We start from the raw sequence: 15,487 nt of genomic DNA, 5'->3' as shown, positions 1-15,487 counted from the left end.
AAGTCTTCCAAGATTCAGAGCCAAGCCAAGAAGTTTGAATCCATGACCAGATAAAAGTCCTTGACACCCTAAAAGGACACCAGTGAGTCACTCTAGAACAGTCTGTCCATGCCCATGCTGCTGTGAGCATCTCAGGCCCTGGTGAAATCCAAATTAAAAAAAAAACAACAACCAGGGTTACTGCACAGCAAAGAGCTTGGAATGAGCACTGTAACTGATTGAACCTCACCCTGTTTTGTGGGAAGGCTAATTTCTTCCAGTATCCTTCATATTCCAAGATTTTCTCAGGCAAATGTCCCACTCCCCCAGCCAAGACTGATTGCAAATGCCTCAAAGACAGGTTAAATAAGCAGCACTGAGGCATGAAAGTCACTGTGGCCCTGACTCTTTTGGGCAAATAAACACCCTGAGGAAACCTGCGACTTTCAGGGGGCAGCTGCAGGAATTTTAATAGAGGTAGCTTAGAAGATTTCAGAAAACTTAATTCTTGCAGAAAAAAATATTTTCTCTTACTGCCTTGCCTTTCTTTATCCCTGCTAAACAAGCACTATAATTTAATTTCCAGGGCCAGGAACCCAGGTGCTCAGTTACATGCCGTACAGACTAGTGATGGCAAATGAAGCATTAGCATCCTCGCTGCACTGTGCTGTGACCTGTGGACACCTCCTCCTTTTTTACTTCCTTCTTCAGAGCCATATAGGCAAGTGGATCAGATTGTAGGCAGTGAAACAACCCAAGCAAGGAAGAAAAGCCCTGTTCCTTTGCTCCAAAGCAATGGATGCACACTTGAGGAAAATCCTTTTCTAGGCAGGATAGCAGGTCAGTACTTGGTAGACCTGAGCAACTAAACCTCCAGAGTGTGTGCATGAATACCTGTGCAGTAGGCTATTTTAGACCTGGACAGTGGTCAGCAACATCTTAAGGCCAGAGAGGTGCAAAGCCAACATAAAAAATTAATAGCACACAAAAAAAAAAAAACCACACACACAAAAAAAACCACAAGCAAAAAAAAAAACACACCCCCCCCCAAAAAAAACCACAAAAAGCCCACCACCAACGACCCTGTACATTTACAAAAATGTAAGTAAGCTTAAAAGATCAAAGAGTTCTGCTACAGAGTGTGCATTATATAGAACAACTGGAACATTTTACACACAGCCAGCATTTTTTGCCTTGCGAATAATTAGGAAGGATTCAAGATGCCTAATTCCATTTCCAAGTTGTATCAGGCACTAGGTAAACTGTACTGCAAGCAACAACAAACTTGCATTTCCTGTTCTTAAATGTTTTGAGGCTCTCCAGTTTTAACTGCTAAACTTTGAGATACAGATCACAGTAACAGCAGCAGAACAGAACAAACGGAAGGGAAGTACAACTGAAGCAGAAGCTTAAATCAAAGAAGTAAACTGCATGTTGTTGATGTGCTTTTATTAAGAGGACATGAAAAGGACATTATACGGGATTCAAAGCATTTGCGGGGAGGGAGGGGAGGAAGAGACAACATTTGAAATAAATGCTCTATGGAGAGAAAATCTCTAATAATTTATTGACCTTCAGTTTCACATTGTGAAAAAAAAAAATGCAAGTTTTACAAAACCTTAAGATGTAGTAGCAAACAAAAAGACACAACATAGACTATTTTACTTCTTCACTTGCACAGTTTTCTTTGAGCACATGAACCACATCTTCAACAGCTAGGAAAGGGAACATTATTCTGCTCTAATCACTCTTATTCAGACAGGTGTCAGACTTAGAGAAAAGGGGCTGCACAATTATACCAGAAGAGGAAGGCTGCCCTTTGTTATATGTTTCTACAGCAACCAGCCTGCAAAATAAGAGGAACCTTCCTGTCTTATGCCAGGGTTTTTTGTGTGCTGTGAACTGCATTTGCTTCGAAGTGTGGGGTGTTTTGCAGGAATGGTCAAGTAGCTAGGCAGGATCCCCATATCAACTCAAAGAGCAAGAGCCTAGCGTACTCCCTGCAGAGCCAGAGGCCCACCCTGACTTCGCCTTCCTTCAGCCTACACACAGGAACTAATCGAGGACTTGAAAGCAGACCACAACTTCGGGAACAGCTGCAGAAAATTCATCCCACTTTTGGAAGCTGCACAGCGCTACAAAACAGATTTCATAAGCTAAGCAGTTAGATGCAGCGCAGCTTCACGTCTGGACTCTAGTCAGCTTGACGGAGAAAGCCAGCCTGGAACCTATGTGTCCTTATTCAAATACAGTGGGCCCTGGGGGCCTGGTTCTTCGCTTCCTCGTACCTCACGCAGTCACCAGCGCCTGGGGAGAGAACATGCAAAGCACAGGAAGTCTGATTTTATGGCTCCCTTCGCGCTCCTGGGAGTGATCCACAAGATGAAAGGTAACAGCAGTTCAAGGCTGTTTGCTTCAACAGGGCAACCTGTGCAAGTACAGGGATACAGAAAGGAGACCTACCCTACCTAAAATGTTTTCCTATTGTTTAAATGCCATCTAAGAGAAAAGAACCAACGCTGAGGGTGAGGGAGAGCAGGGAAAGCCGTGGGTTTAAACACTTCTTAAATCTATCATTTCAAGAAATCAGTTTAACCAGAGGAACTATAACTGTTCACATCTAGCTGGGCCTCACCCTTTAAAAAACTTCTAATGCCTTTGCTAATTAATTAATGTTCTCTCAGTATTCACAGAACTCCAAACACTCTATTTCTGAAATGTAAGGGTCTACTCCAAACAGCAAGTCAAATGTAAGGCAGCACAGAGAAACTTCCAGTGACCAGTGTAAACACTGTCATATGACAAAGCTTTCACAAATACAGCTACATCACAGAGAAAGGTAGGCATCATCAATGTGACTATTTTTGTTTTGCATGCACGCATGCAGCTGTTTACTTATACCACAGCACACACCAACCATGTTACTGAATGTGCCAGTTAAGCTGGGCTCCAGGAACATTTAAGAAAAAACACAATACAATACATGCTTCATGACAGAATCTGGCAAAGAAAGCATCTGTGAAACATAAGCTTCTGAAATCCAGAAGAGGAGAAAAAAAAAAAAAAAAAAAGTAGCTTCATCTCTGTATCTCTGTCTCGAGACCAGACTGATAGGTACAAATTTATTTAAAAATCAAAGTTTGGTTTCTCAGGATTGTATCTGACACTTCTGAGTGACCAAGTGTTTAAAGACACATCTGGCTAAGGAAAATAAAAGGCAGCAGAGTCTGAGGGCTATTTTTAAGATTAAGAGGTCTGAAGTTCATTTTCTATCCCCATAAGAATTTTCCTAGAGCACTTGGTTCTTTGACACCTGGTCACTCAGATGATCATCTGAAATCCAGATGGATGAGGCAATCCAGTCAGTGCAAAATTGCGGGGTTTTTTTTTTTGTTGGCTTTTGTTTTGGGTTTTTTTTTGTTTTCGTTTTTTATTTTTTTAAGACTTCATCACAAACCTACACTTGAGGGTTTTTTTTGTTTTTAATCACCATACTCCACTCATTCAGGTCAATGTGGCTATATGGTACCCCTCTTCCAACCCAATAAATAAATAAATAACTTTGGATAATGACTTCATCTGGGCTTGGTATCCAGAAGCTCTTCCACAGTTTTTGCGTTGCAATCAGGAAGCTGCACAAAGAGAGAGCTGCAAGAGATTTTGGCTATTTCCAGATTAGAAATTGAAAGGCATGACCAACAAATGAAATGTAGCAAGGACACCATCTACAAGACACACCACATGCAACCTGGGAAGCTGGTGGCCCGAGAAAGTGACCTTCATGGCTTCTTCCTTTATTACATGTGTAATTTAAGATCCTGCCTTGTAATCCTTCCATTTCCGACTGGGAAGCCATCCCTCCCTCCCACCTCCAACAGTTACCCAACAGTTTTCTTTCTCTGTGCAGCAGAGCAAGTCAGCGATCACAAAATGTGCAAAACATACAACAATTCACACAAGCCCTTGCAACATGAAGACAATTGCAGGCATTGTTTCAGCATGCAAGCACTGAACAATAAATAACTATATCTACAACAAGTAACATAACAGGAACAGGACAGTTTGCATTACTTATAAATACAGGGAGGAAAGGGAACAAGGAGCATTTGGGGGACGTCATTCATTCCCCACTGTTGCAAAAACATTTCACCACTGGGCTGTTCCTTACAAGCGGAAGGTCACTCACTGCACGCAGGACAATGCGACGCAGGATCTAAGAGATGCTGTAGGCACTGCCCACAAACAAGCGGAGTTCAGCAGCAATATCGCTGTATCTTCATTCACAGCAGCATCTTGCTGTTTCAGACTTGGCCTGCTTCCCTTGCAGCTGGCGCTGGCACTTCAAATCACCACAAAGAGAGGTGACAACCATTTCAAATTTCACATACAAACAGTGGAGTCCATGGAAATCGAGTGCTGTGTGCTGCACAGCTCAGAAGTTCTGCCTCTTCTTTTTCTCCTTTGAAGGTCTGATTAATATTGGCATTAATCCACAATTACCAGCACAAGGACCAGTTCATAGGTTCGTCCATTCATATTTAAACCATGTGCTGAAGCACTGAAGACAGTTTTTTTTCCTCCCATTCCTTCATGTCTAGGTTAGATAATTTACAAGGTGCAGATGATTTTCTTCAAATGCAAGAGACGCTGAATGATTTTTCTTCATTAAAACCATTTCTCCATATCTGAGGTTCCAATTCTTTTCTCCAAATAACGGTGTAAACTAAAAGGGGAAGAGGCAAGAAAAAAAAAAAAATAAGAGGAGAGAACAGACTTAAAGGAGTTTGCTGAGACAATGTCTCACAACATTTCTGTTAGACATTCAAGAAAATCTAAAAGGTACACTCAGGATGCAATCCAGCTGATGAGCTTCCCTACCTCAGTCTTCCTGTGCAATAGCCAACGACTGATAAATAAGCCAGCCAAGCACATAATTATTTAGGGTCAGATTCTGCCTTTATTACTCTACTAGCCTTACTCTGCAAGCCATCCTCCTGATCCCAGAAAGATTGTTTAATTTTTTTGGCTACAAATTCAGCCATTTGAAACCTAAATCAAACTGGTACAATATGGTTCGACACGATGGGCTCTGCATCCTGCATACTTCAACATTTCTATGTTCCCCCAAAGTCTTAAAGCTTTTTGGATTTATTTTAAGTGAACATAACCTTGTGCAACTTCTCTTCAACAAAAGCCTACATGAACACTTAGTGCAAAGCATTTTTTTCTATCCCCAGGCCAACATAAACCTGGCTGAAGTAAAGCAGAAGGGGAGGTGAAGGCATCTCACCCCAATGCCTCCAGTCACCATGAAGAATTCTGAATTGAATTTATGTCCCTTTCTATATATAATCCCCTTACTTAAAATACATATGCTGTTCATTCCAGCAGAAGTCTGCCTCATTTCTTTTCACACAGCAACACAAAATGCATCAATAATTCCATCCTAGGGTCCTTTAAAAAAAATTGATTATTCGATGAGAAATACAGCCTTTGGATGCTGAAATAGTGCTTTACTTTTTCACTATGAAGCTGTATTAAAATGCCAGCTTCCAAACCATCATCAGCTCATCACAGTAATTTCTGACAGCACTGCTAGAATTTTAGGAGACAAATCCTACATTATTACAATGCAAATGAGCTCCACTGAACTCACAGTTCACTTGAACACACCACATCTCAAGCTGTGATGTCTAAGAACAACAGGGAACACTCACAGGAAACACCACAGCCTACGTAGCAGCCCAGAGCATCAAGTCTCTTTGCAAATGTCAGCTTGAAACACACTGTCTTCAATATGTCTAAAAAAAAACCTCTGCACTTAGTGTTGATTAGTCTTTTCTAGACATTCTGCAGTTTAACATGCCATTCTTCCTGCTGAAACACACTACCAACACTGAAGCCAAAACAACGTTCCCTGTCATGGGATAAACCTTAAAAAAAACATAACCAATTCCAAAGGTGGGGCGGGGGCAGGGACGGGACACAAAACAAAACAAACCCCCAACCTACTCAAAAGCCCCAAGTTTGAGGAACAGGACAAAGCAGACTGAAGTCTTCCTAAAAGCTGTCAGACTGGGGCCACATAGTGCCATGAAAACAGAGGGTAATCAGAAGTAATTTCCTTTTTGTCCCTCCCACCCACTGACAAAGCAGCAGGAGTCAGTAGAAAAAAACCTTACTTGCTGGATGAGCACACAGCATTGGAGAGATTTCAGTCTACAGTTGCATTCAGCCAGTTATCTTGTGTGTTCCTTAAGCTAAAATAATGGCTTTTAACAAGATACTGCACAGCAAAGGAAAGTTTTCTGCACCGTTATATTCTGAGGACTCTTTCAAAATAAAACACTCCTTCTCACGTACTGTAAATTTCAGAACAATTAAGTCAGTCTCAGAAGTAGTCGTCAATATTTTTCTTGGCACAGACCTGAGTCCGGGCATTCAATCTGCTGCTCTGATAACACTGAGAACTGCTGAAAGCCAGTAATACTAGAAATTAACTGAAGATGTTAAGACATTGTTCCCAGCTAGGGAGAAAGCCACCACACAGAAATCAGGGCTTCCATCTGTTGGCTATCGGGAGGTGTGATTACTCCCAGCACCCAAGATCTGGTGAAGTCTCAAGGGTTTGCCCCACTTTACCACGAGTAAGCCTGGGAAAAACAAAGCGAAGAGAGGAGAGAGGGCAGTATCTCCAAGACAAACAACCACCTGAGACAAGAGTGGCTGACAGCACAACACAGCCCTATTTCACACTAGATTTCCATGCTGACCTGGTGCTTTGCATGGGCCCAACCTCACATTCTTTACTCAAAGCTCCTAGTTGGCTGAAAGACAACTATAAGGCGAATCCTCAGCAAACCACAGAGAAAGGAACGTCATGACTACCTGATGTTTCTAGGTATATACTTCTATCTACTCTGCCTCAAAGACATTGGGGTCTGTGTCTACTGCAAGAGTCAGGCAAATGTCTCCAGCTGCAAAAGATACCAGAAAAAAAAAAAAAAAGTATGATCTGTCCCAAACAGAAGAATCTAGGGAAGTCTTTGTACAGAAGCTGTTCTTCCTATTTTCTAGAGACAGTCTGGACTCCTAGGTAACTTAAATAGAAAGGCAAAGCTCATTTAGTTACTGCAACTGTATTTATTCACCTTGTTCCTTCTAACCTGCCTGCCTTCATGGTTACATTATACACTGTTCAAATCCAAAAAGAAACTACCACTCACAGGGTATGGATTATTTAGGATTAAGCATGCCACTATATTAGTTTGGTTGGCCAGTGATAACCATGACTCTGTACTAAAGTCTCAAGTGAGTGGAGGAAAAGAGCAGTGCAACACAACACTAATAGGAGTCTAAGTGATGTAACTCTAGAAAAGATAAAAATAAGGAAAAATCAGTAATAGTTGAAGTAACAGCTAGTAATTAGCACGAAAAAACACATTTGAAGAATACTATGTGTAGTTACCCAGATTTTTTCAGTCTTTTTTTTCATGAACCTTTTCTCTACCCCTCCTAAAAATCAGAAATTCACAAAACAAGTGAGGCCAAATTCAGACTTGCTTATGAGAAGATACAATGCTGAATTTGCACCTGGTAAGAGCTTGGCCCATTATGTGTAATTAAATTGTTTTGGAACAGTGTGTGCTATAGACTGGTAATTACTTCAGCCAGCAATATTAATTATACATCTTCCCAACACTGTATCTAGTCCAACATATATGACCATAACAATTTTGAAAAATCTGTATTTTAAATTATATCAATGGAGCAAATGCAACCTCAGTCCATGCAGATGCAACCATGCTGTCTAGGTGAGATGGAAAATTAGGCCTGAAGTGCCTTTCATGAGACAGCAAGTTTCCCCAAAGGCTGTCTGCATGAAGAAGGCATGTCATCTACCTGGAAATACAAGTGAATTCACTATCAGGCTTCAGATCAGAATTTTCAGTATCTTTTTTGGGCACAGTTACTGGATATACAGAGCAATCTGGCCTCTGTCATCAGGAAAATGGCACCGAACCCTCGTTTAGCATCTAAGCACAGAGCAGGATTCAATTTCTAAATTATCTGTTCTTCCACATAAATAAAGGACTTAGCAAAAATGTCATTTTCAACATCGAAATCATGCCAAAAAGGCCTCCTAAAGAGAAGTGTCTGCAAGGTCTGTGGCAAACTACTTCCAGCATCTGGCTTTGTCACAAGCGTGGTGCCTGGCTTACAACAGCCCGTGGAATATATGCATTCCAGTTCCTCCAGTTGTAAAATTGGATTCAATGTACTCACCCTCCTCAGAGCTGCTGCTGAAAAGCTTTGTAAAAAGCATTATTACAGTGGAATTCAAAGGTGCCATTTCTTACCTGATAATTTGAAATTGCAACATACACACAATTATGAGGGGAGGTGCTTCCATGTGCTGACAAACGCCGTGGGAATTAACGAATAGGGCACAGTTGTTATGCTGTTCCATACATCTAACGTGGGATCGTAGCAGTCCAACGTTTTGCACCTCTGAATGCCAAAGTAGCCCCCAACCACGTACAATTTGTTTCCAGATGCCACTGCATGGCAGCTCATTCGCTTCGCCGTCACATCTCCCACCTTAGTCCACTGGTATGTCTCACTGTTGAATTTATAAGCGGAGCACGCAGAGAATTCGGTATCTCCGCCCATAATAAAAATCTGGTTACCCAGAACAGCTGCAGCTGTGTAGCGCCAGGGCTGGGGGCAGGTGGCTGGTACCGTCCATCTGTTTTCACACTGATCATAGCACTGAACTTTGGGCAGCTTGTCATGGCTAACACTGGTACCTCCAAAAGCAAACAGCTTAAGCTTCGCGCTGACCACAGCTGCATTGCTTACTCCCTCTCGCAGCGGGGCAACCATGGTCCACTTGTTGGTCACGGGGTCATATTGTTCTACTTGTTTTAAGGATACTGAAGGGGAAGCTGGAAGGCAACCAGTTGCAGCAGTGTGTCCTCCTACTACGTACAAACAGTGCTTAAGCTCAGCAGAGCCATGCCCAAACCTAGCTACCAGCATGGGAGCAGCCTTCGACCACTCCTCGTGAAGGGTGTCATACACCCACACATCTTTGGAGACTCCGTTTTCTGACCCTCGTCCTCCAGTGATATACACTTTGCAGCCTATGGCACAAGCGCTGAACTCTTTCCGTGGACTTGGTATGTCAGCCTTCGGAATGATCTCCTTTGCCTTTTGGTCCACCAGGTACAGCTTGTCACACATAAAGGTTTGGCCACCCAAAAGAAAAAGTGAATGGCCAGTTTTACGGGGTCTCGCACACAAACTAGTGACCACTCCATCATTCTGCAAGATCTTTAACTTGCATCTTATTGATTCTTCTACAATCTCTTTGCTTTTCCTTTGCTTGGTGATAAGTTCTTCCATGGCCACATTCTCCATAAGGTATATGGCTGGCAAGAGAGCCAGTCTCACTGTCTGCAATAGCTCTGGCAGGTAACAGTGACGCTTACTCAGGTCATAGTTGACCCAGTTGATAGCTGATTCATATACCAGCCTTTCATCCTCAGTTTCTAATTCTTCACTGGAAAGGAGCTGCACCACCATGTCTTTTGGCAGCTGGAGAAAGTCTTCGCTTTTACTGATACTCTGGAAGTTGCTGAGACACATCCTCCAAGAGAGTTCGTACAGCTTGGTGCACTGGTGAGCATCCGACAGCAGCAGCATACCAAGACAGTTGGTGGGATGAAGGTTTTTCTCCAGAAATTCTGCACAAGCATCCCGAATGTCCTGAAACTCCAGCATGTCACCAGCCTCCAGCAGCGACTCTGCATTCTCCTCGTTGATGATAACCCTGGAGGAATATGCGTAGTCCAGAAGAAGCTCCAAGACTTCTGGGTGAATCGAATTATGAAAGTTCACCTCACTGTCCTGGCTCTCCTTCAGTCCTCCGCTGAACATTGCTTCAAAATATCGGCTACAAGCAGCTAGAACAGCTCTATGGCAGGGGAAAGACCTGTTCCCAGCGTGGAGAAGTACATCTGTAAAGAGACGCTGCTGACGCAGAAGGTTCAGGTGAGTAAGGACACTATCAGCATAGGATGACTTGTGGAACAAGTATATGTTTATGGAGCCAGTACTGGCCCTAGACTTGCGATTTTCATGCATGCTGACTGACATTTTCTTTCACACCTATAAACAAAGAAAAAAACTCATTAAGATTAATGAGACAGTTAAATTCATTATTATTTTTACATACCCAAAAGTGTATCTATTATTCACTACAGGATGGGGGGAAAAAGCACCTTACACCTTAATTTATAGATTAGTGGACAGAAAACTGCATCTAACTTTGGCATGTGTTTATTTTTTTGTAAGACGAGTTTCATAAATGACATACACTAAATTTGTTGCCCAAGAGCAGGTTTATCTTGGGAAACCTGATCTCCAACTTTCATAGCAATACAGTAAGACAGTTAAGTCAGAGGAGAAAGAAAAGGAACCAGAACTGATTTTCTCACCCTTCCCCAACCTAGACCAGCTGATTCATTACATATGTACACATGCACATGCTTGAAACATTCTCTTGTACTGAATCATAGCAGGAAGAGCTACCAGACAGAATACCTAAGGAATGTCAAAAGCTGCACAGGGAACAAAAACCTACTAATCCCATTAGGAAGCTTCCCTTTGGTATAATGATTCCATATGCAACAGCAGAGAATGAAAAAAGGGAACTTTAAAATAAAGACCCAGCAACAATCATAAATTTACACTTGGGAAACCTTTAAAAAATATTACGAGTGAATTTGAGAGATTAGATCTTGAACTCTGCCAGCGGCTGCCTGTTATAGTGATACAGCATATACACAGGCAGAGTCAGCAGAAAAAGGTGTTTTGACTATCACTGAAGTCACCAAGGCATCACCTCTGAAGCTGCCTCGAGAGTCAGGGACTTAGAGCACAAGCCATTGGTTCATTTTGAGGTTTGGAGGAGATGTAAAACAAGACATAGCCTATCCTACCCTATTCCTAACAAACACAATGCTGTGTGGTCCCCACTTGGAGGGGAATGTTACTGTTATCTGCCATGATATGCAGGTCTATGTATGATTACAGCAGCAAGTTTCCAGATTTAATTAAGAGTCAAGCCAAAATAGCATGGAGTATAGGGAACGGGAGGAATACTGGCAGCCATATAAAGCTAATGGCCAAAAAGCCACAGTGCAAGTAACAAGAGATGAAGCACAGACAGCCCAGTGCAAGCTGTGGCCGTGACCGCTACTGTAATAATCTCACTTCTCTCTCTCCAGACTGCAAAGGAAGCTTAGAGAAAGAAGAGAGCCAAACTTCCCTAATTACTACAATATTTGCATGCCCAGAGTCCCTTTTACTGCACCTTCAAACAAGGAACAGGGTAAAAGGCTACCTGGGAAGTGCCCCACGCTCAAAGTCAGAGCATGACATGAGGCCACTTGTGCAGGTTTTTTAATGTGGATATACTTTCCTCTCTCACAAACTCAAGCATTTTCATATTACTAAGCATGTTTAAGCAGCACAGAACTGTACAACTCTATTCCCACATCTCATGCTTCAAGATGACACAAGAGCTTATGAGCCTCAAAAAAAAAAAATTATATATGATTACTTTGGGCACCAGACTCCGTTGCAGAACAACTGATTTGTGTATATGGAATATACAACCCCTGCAGATTTACTGCAGCACAGCCAGTACCATCCTCCTCACTAGCTGTGCTAACGTACAGAATAATTGATTCGTTACATCAAACAGCAAGTTTGTGATACACTTTTCCCTTCAGTCACAGCAAAAAAGCCCCTTAAAATAACATCAATTAAGGAACAAAGAGACACCTTAATGCCCAGAGCCCATTTCCTTTAATCTGGAACACTACTTCCTGATGAAATTTGGCTGAGATTGAAAAGAACATGCAACACAGCTCAATATACGATGTTCAATCCAAAATCCTCCAAAAGAGAGAGGAATCCTTCCCGTCAGAGCCACAAGGCAGAGCATCTGTCTCACTCTACCACACGAAAGTTTGGGAAGTTATTTCACCAATGCTCCCTAGACCAATCTAATAAATACACTAAGCACAGAATAACTTAAGGAAGCTGGTACGTCTTCACAACACAAATCCTTTTACACAGAAAACTAAGTTACCTTTAACGCAATTGTGTTGTCTGGCAAATAAAGACTCAGATGGCATTCAAGGATCCTGAGCACTAATTTCAGACTAAAATTACCCACTTAATCTATAGCCAAAAAGATTATATTGACCATACACGGGTTGAAACCTGCTGGAACTGAAGGATTACAGAAAGAGTCATGGCTTGAAATACTAGTACATAAACTAGTGTGGAGACACATATAGGGAAGGTTAGCCCTTTAGTGGTAAATCACCCCCTGCAAAATTTTAGAACTCTTTCAGGCACGTCACCATTTTAAATGCTATTATGATGCAGTGCAAAGTATTCACTGGATCCCTACAGATTGGCTTTCCTCACAGTGAGTACCTACTCCTGCAAGGTGTCCTTGCCGGGGAGCAGGACAGGAGCTAAAAACCCACTGATCACAGACAATAGAGCCACCAGGATATGAAGATGCTCATTGCCCACCCCCTGCTCTCCATCTCAATTAAGTGCATGTGTAAACATCCCAGTCTAGGCATGTCATCTCTACAGAAACACAGTTCCTCTCCTTTCCCCCCACATACAGAGGGAATTCAGAGTCCACAAACAGGGCAGGTAAAGTTTACATCAGAGGCTGCAAACATGGGCATTCAGACCTTTCAGCAGGCTCTGTACTCCTGCAAGCACCACTTGCTCTGCATCATTCAGAATGAGCCCATAACCACAACAGAATAGAGGCAAACATAAAAAAATCACCCGGCAAATATATGTACATTGGAGGCTAGCGAGCTGCAGACCATATGTAGAGAGGAGGAACAGACCACTGCAAGCTACTCAAGCCCACCCACAAACACCACTGTAAAAAAAAAAAATAAATAAATTATAAGAGCCACTCTCAAACAGTTACTGAATAAGGCACTCAGCATTTCACCTTGCCAAAATATAGGACTTGGTCTTTCAGTGAACAATCCTATTTCTTATTACGCACTTGCAGATTTCACATATGCTGGTCTTAAACTGTTCCAGTAACATTGCCTTTATCACCACAATGTCATCTATTGAGAAGAATTCAAAGTATGCCAATTCACATTTAAGATAAGCTAACATATTTCCCCAAACAGAACAAAGATACATATCTATATATATCTCTTTCCTCCACTGTGGTTGCTGAGATGAGTTCACACATGGACTAGTTGAACAAACACCCTTATAAGCAATTATCACCATTTACTAACAGTTAGTGTTTCAGTAAACATGTCCTTTTGCAGTTTCTGACAATTAGCTCAGTCCACAATCTTACAAGAATATTATAATGTATAAGTAACATCTCCAATTTCTCTATTTGGTGTTGGAAATTATGCAAGCCTCAAATACTTCAGCAGAGGTAATTTACAGTCAGCGTGCAAATGTTCATCTTGAATAATATGAGTCAACTCCCTTCAGGCATTTTTTCCTTAGAAATAAAAATATTTGTATGTAAAAGACAAGAAGTGGTCAGTAAATTACAGATACAGATTTTTATCTAGGAACAGAAGTTGAACCAAGACTTTGATTTATAATTACACTTCAACAGGCTACTTGTCACAGCAGCCCAGCAGTAAACACTACTTTAAGACTACACAACAGACTCCTTGCCCTACTTCTTCGCAGCTCTGCAGCATGCAGATCTCAGCCTCCATCAAATGAAAAAATAAGTATTTTCAAATTAGTGACACATCCCTGATGTAGGCTCATTTTAATACGACTCTGTAATTACATGGTGGTGCTGGTGGTTGCGTTTTTGTTTAGAATCAGTGGAACAGCCGAAGGAGAGGAAATCTGCTAAACATCCCATTGATTTACCTAACACCGCTTTGAACTGCTAAATCTGCAGCGGTACCATCACTTTTGCAAAGCCAGATCCTGACCTTGCGTGAAGTCCTCTAGCACAAGCTCAGTGGCTTCCCGGGACCCGCACCGCGATGGAAAGCGGAACGCGCAGTTCCGGCTCGGAACGCGTTACTGCTCACCGCAAGCAGACAAAGAAACCCAACTGTAAATTCCCCCCCAGGTTCACTCCACCGTAACGCCTGAACAATTCCGTCTCTTTAGAAAAGACTTACCAGGTTTCTTCCCAACCTGATAAAGAAACAGCAGGAGAAGTTAAAACGCATCCGGCTTCCTTCACGGAGCGATAACCACGTGCAGAAGTTTCTGCACCAGCGCCGGGAGAGCGGCGTGCTGGGCGCCCGCTCGCCCCCCTCCCCTGCCCGAGGGCTGCGGGATGCCCCGGCCCTCCCGGGGCCCCCAGGAGGCAGCCGAAGCCCATCGGGGACGCCAGCGCACCCTTCCCAACGGGAGCTGGCACGTCCCGAGGCCAGCCGCGTCCCGGAGACCCCCAACACCTACCGCCGACGGCTGCCCGCGGAAGGGGCGACGGTCGCTGCCGCTCCGGGCCGAGCGACAGGGAGCCGGGCTCCGGCTGCAGCCCCAGCAGCGCCCGCCCCGAGACGCGGCAGCTCCGCCGCCCGGACGGCAAAGCGGGGCCGCCCCCTGGCCGCTGCCCACCCGTCTCCCCAACCGCGGCCGCCGCTGCAACAGGTCGGCGGACACCGACTTACAGCAGCGGCTCCCGGGCGAGCGCGGACGTCCCTCTGCCTCCGCGGGCCGCGCAGCGCCGCGCATGGGAGGGGAGCGCGGCTGCCGGCTGGGTTGGGCTCTCTGCGGCCAGGCAGGCTGGGCTGCCGGGATCCGCGCAGCGCCGGGCGGAGGTAGTGCCGCTGGCGGGAGGCGGGCCGCCGGAGGAGGGAGGGACGGCAAAACTGCACGGCTGCCGCCGCTGGCACCACCGGCCGCGGCTCTGGCTCGCCGGCGGCGCGGAGAAGGGGTATATGGGCTGGGGGCGGGGGGAGCGGTCATGCAGAGCGGGTGAGTGACAGGTGGGGGAGAGGCGGGGGGAGGGCGCGGGCAGCGCTCTCACGTGGGTAGTGGTCCTGGCCGGCGAGGTGCGGAGGTGACCCCGCCCCGCCGGGGACTGCAGGGTGGGATGCGGTGCCGGCGTTGCGGACACCGAAATGATTTCGCTGCGCGGAGGGGCTGCGGGGGCTGCGCTGCCCCTGTCTCGCACGGCGTTGCCCCGCTGGCCGCGGCCGAGCCCGGGCAGGAGCGGGCGCTGTGGAGCCCCTGCGCAGCGCCCCGGGGGGCGGCCGGGCAACGCCGCGGGGGCTCGGGGCTCCGCGCAGCCGTGCGCGCTCGGGGGGCCGGCGCACAGCAGCGCTTCGTGGCTGCGCGCAGCACAGAGCTGAGCCTGGCTTTAATTATTTCCCAATTAACAAAGAATGAGAAAAACGCACTTGTGCGAAAGGTCGATTTCAAAAATAAACATGTTCCAGACCTA

The 15,487-nt window shown here is 44.6% G+C and overlaps 1 protein-coding gene across 1 annotated transcript; it reads right to left on the bottom strand.

Moving 5' to 3' along the window:
* Window positions 1–4,885: 4,885 nt before the first annotated feature.
* ENC1 (ectodermal-neural cortex 1) lies at window positions 4,886–14,907 on the bottom strand. The gene is made up of 3 exons (XM_086770527.1): window positions 14,712–14,907; window positions 8,340–10,152; window positions 4,886–5,425 (listed from the first exon to the last, which is right to left on the bottom strand). Exon 2 carries the CDS (start codon window positions 10,138–10,140, stop codon window positions 8,371–8,373), a length of 1,770 nt encoding a protein of 589 aa, XP_086626653.1. The 5' UTR covers window positions 10,141–10,152; window positions 14,712–14,907; the 3' UTR covers window positions 4,886–5,425; window positions 8,340–8,370.
* Between the last annotated feature and the right edge of the window lie 580 nt (window positions 14,908–15,487).

This window comes from Chlamydotis macqueenii, chromosome Z, assembly GCF_036417535.1.
Source record: "Chlamydotis macqueenii isolate bChlMac1 chromosome Z, bChlMac1.mat, whole genome shotgun sequence".
Classification (NCBI taxonomy): Eukaryota; Metazoa; Chordata; class Aves; order Otidiformes; family Otididae; genus Chlamydotis; species Chlamydotis macqueenii.
This window is presented reverse-complemented; position numbering and strand designations above follow the sequence as displayed.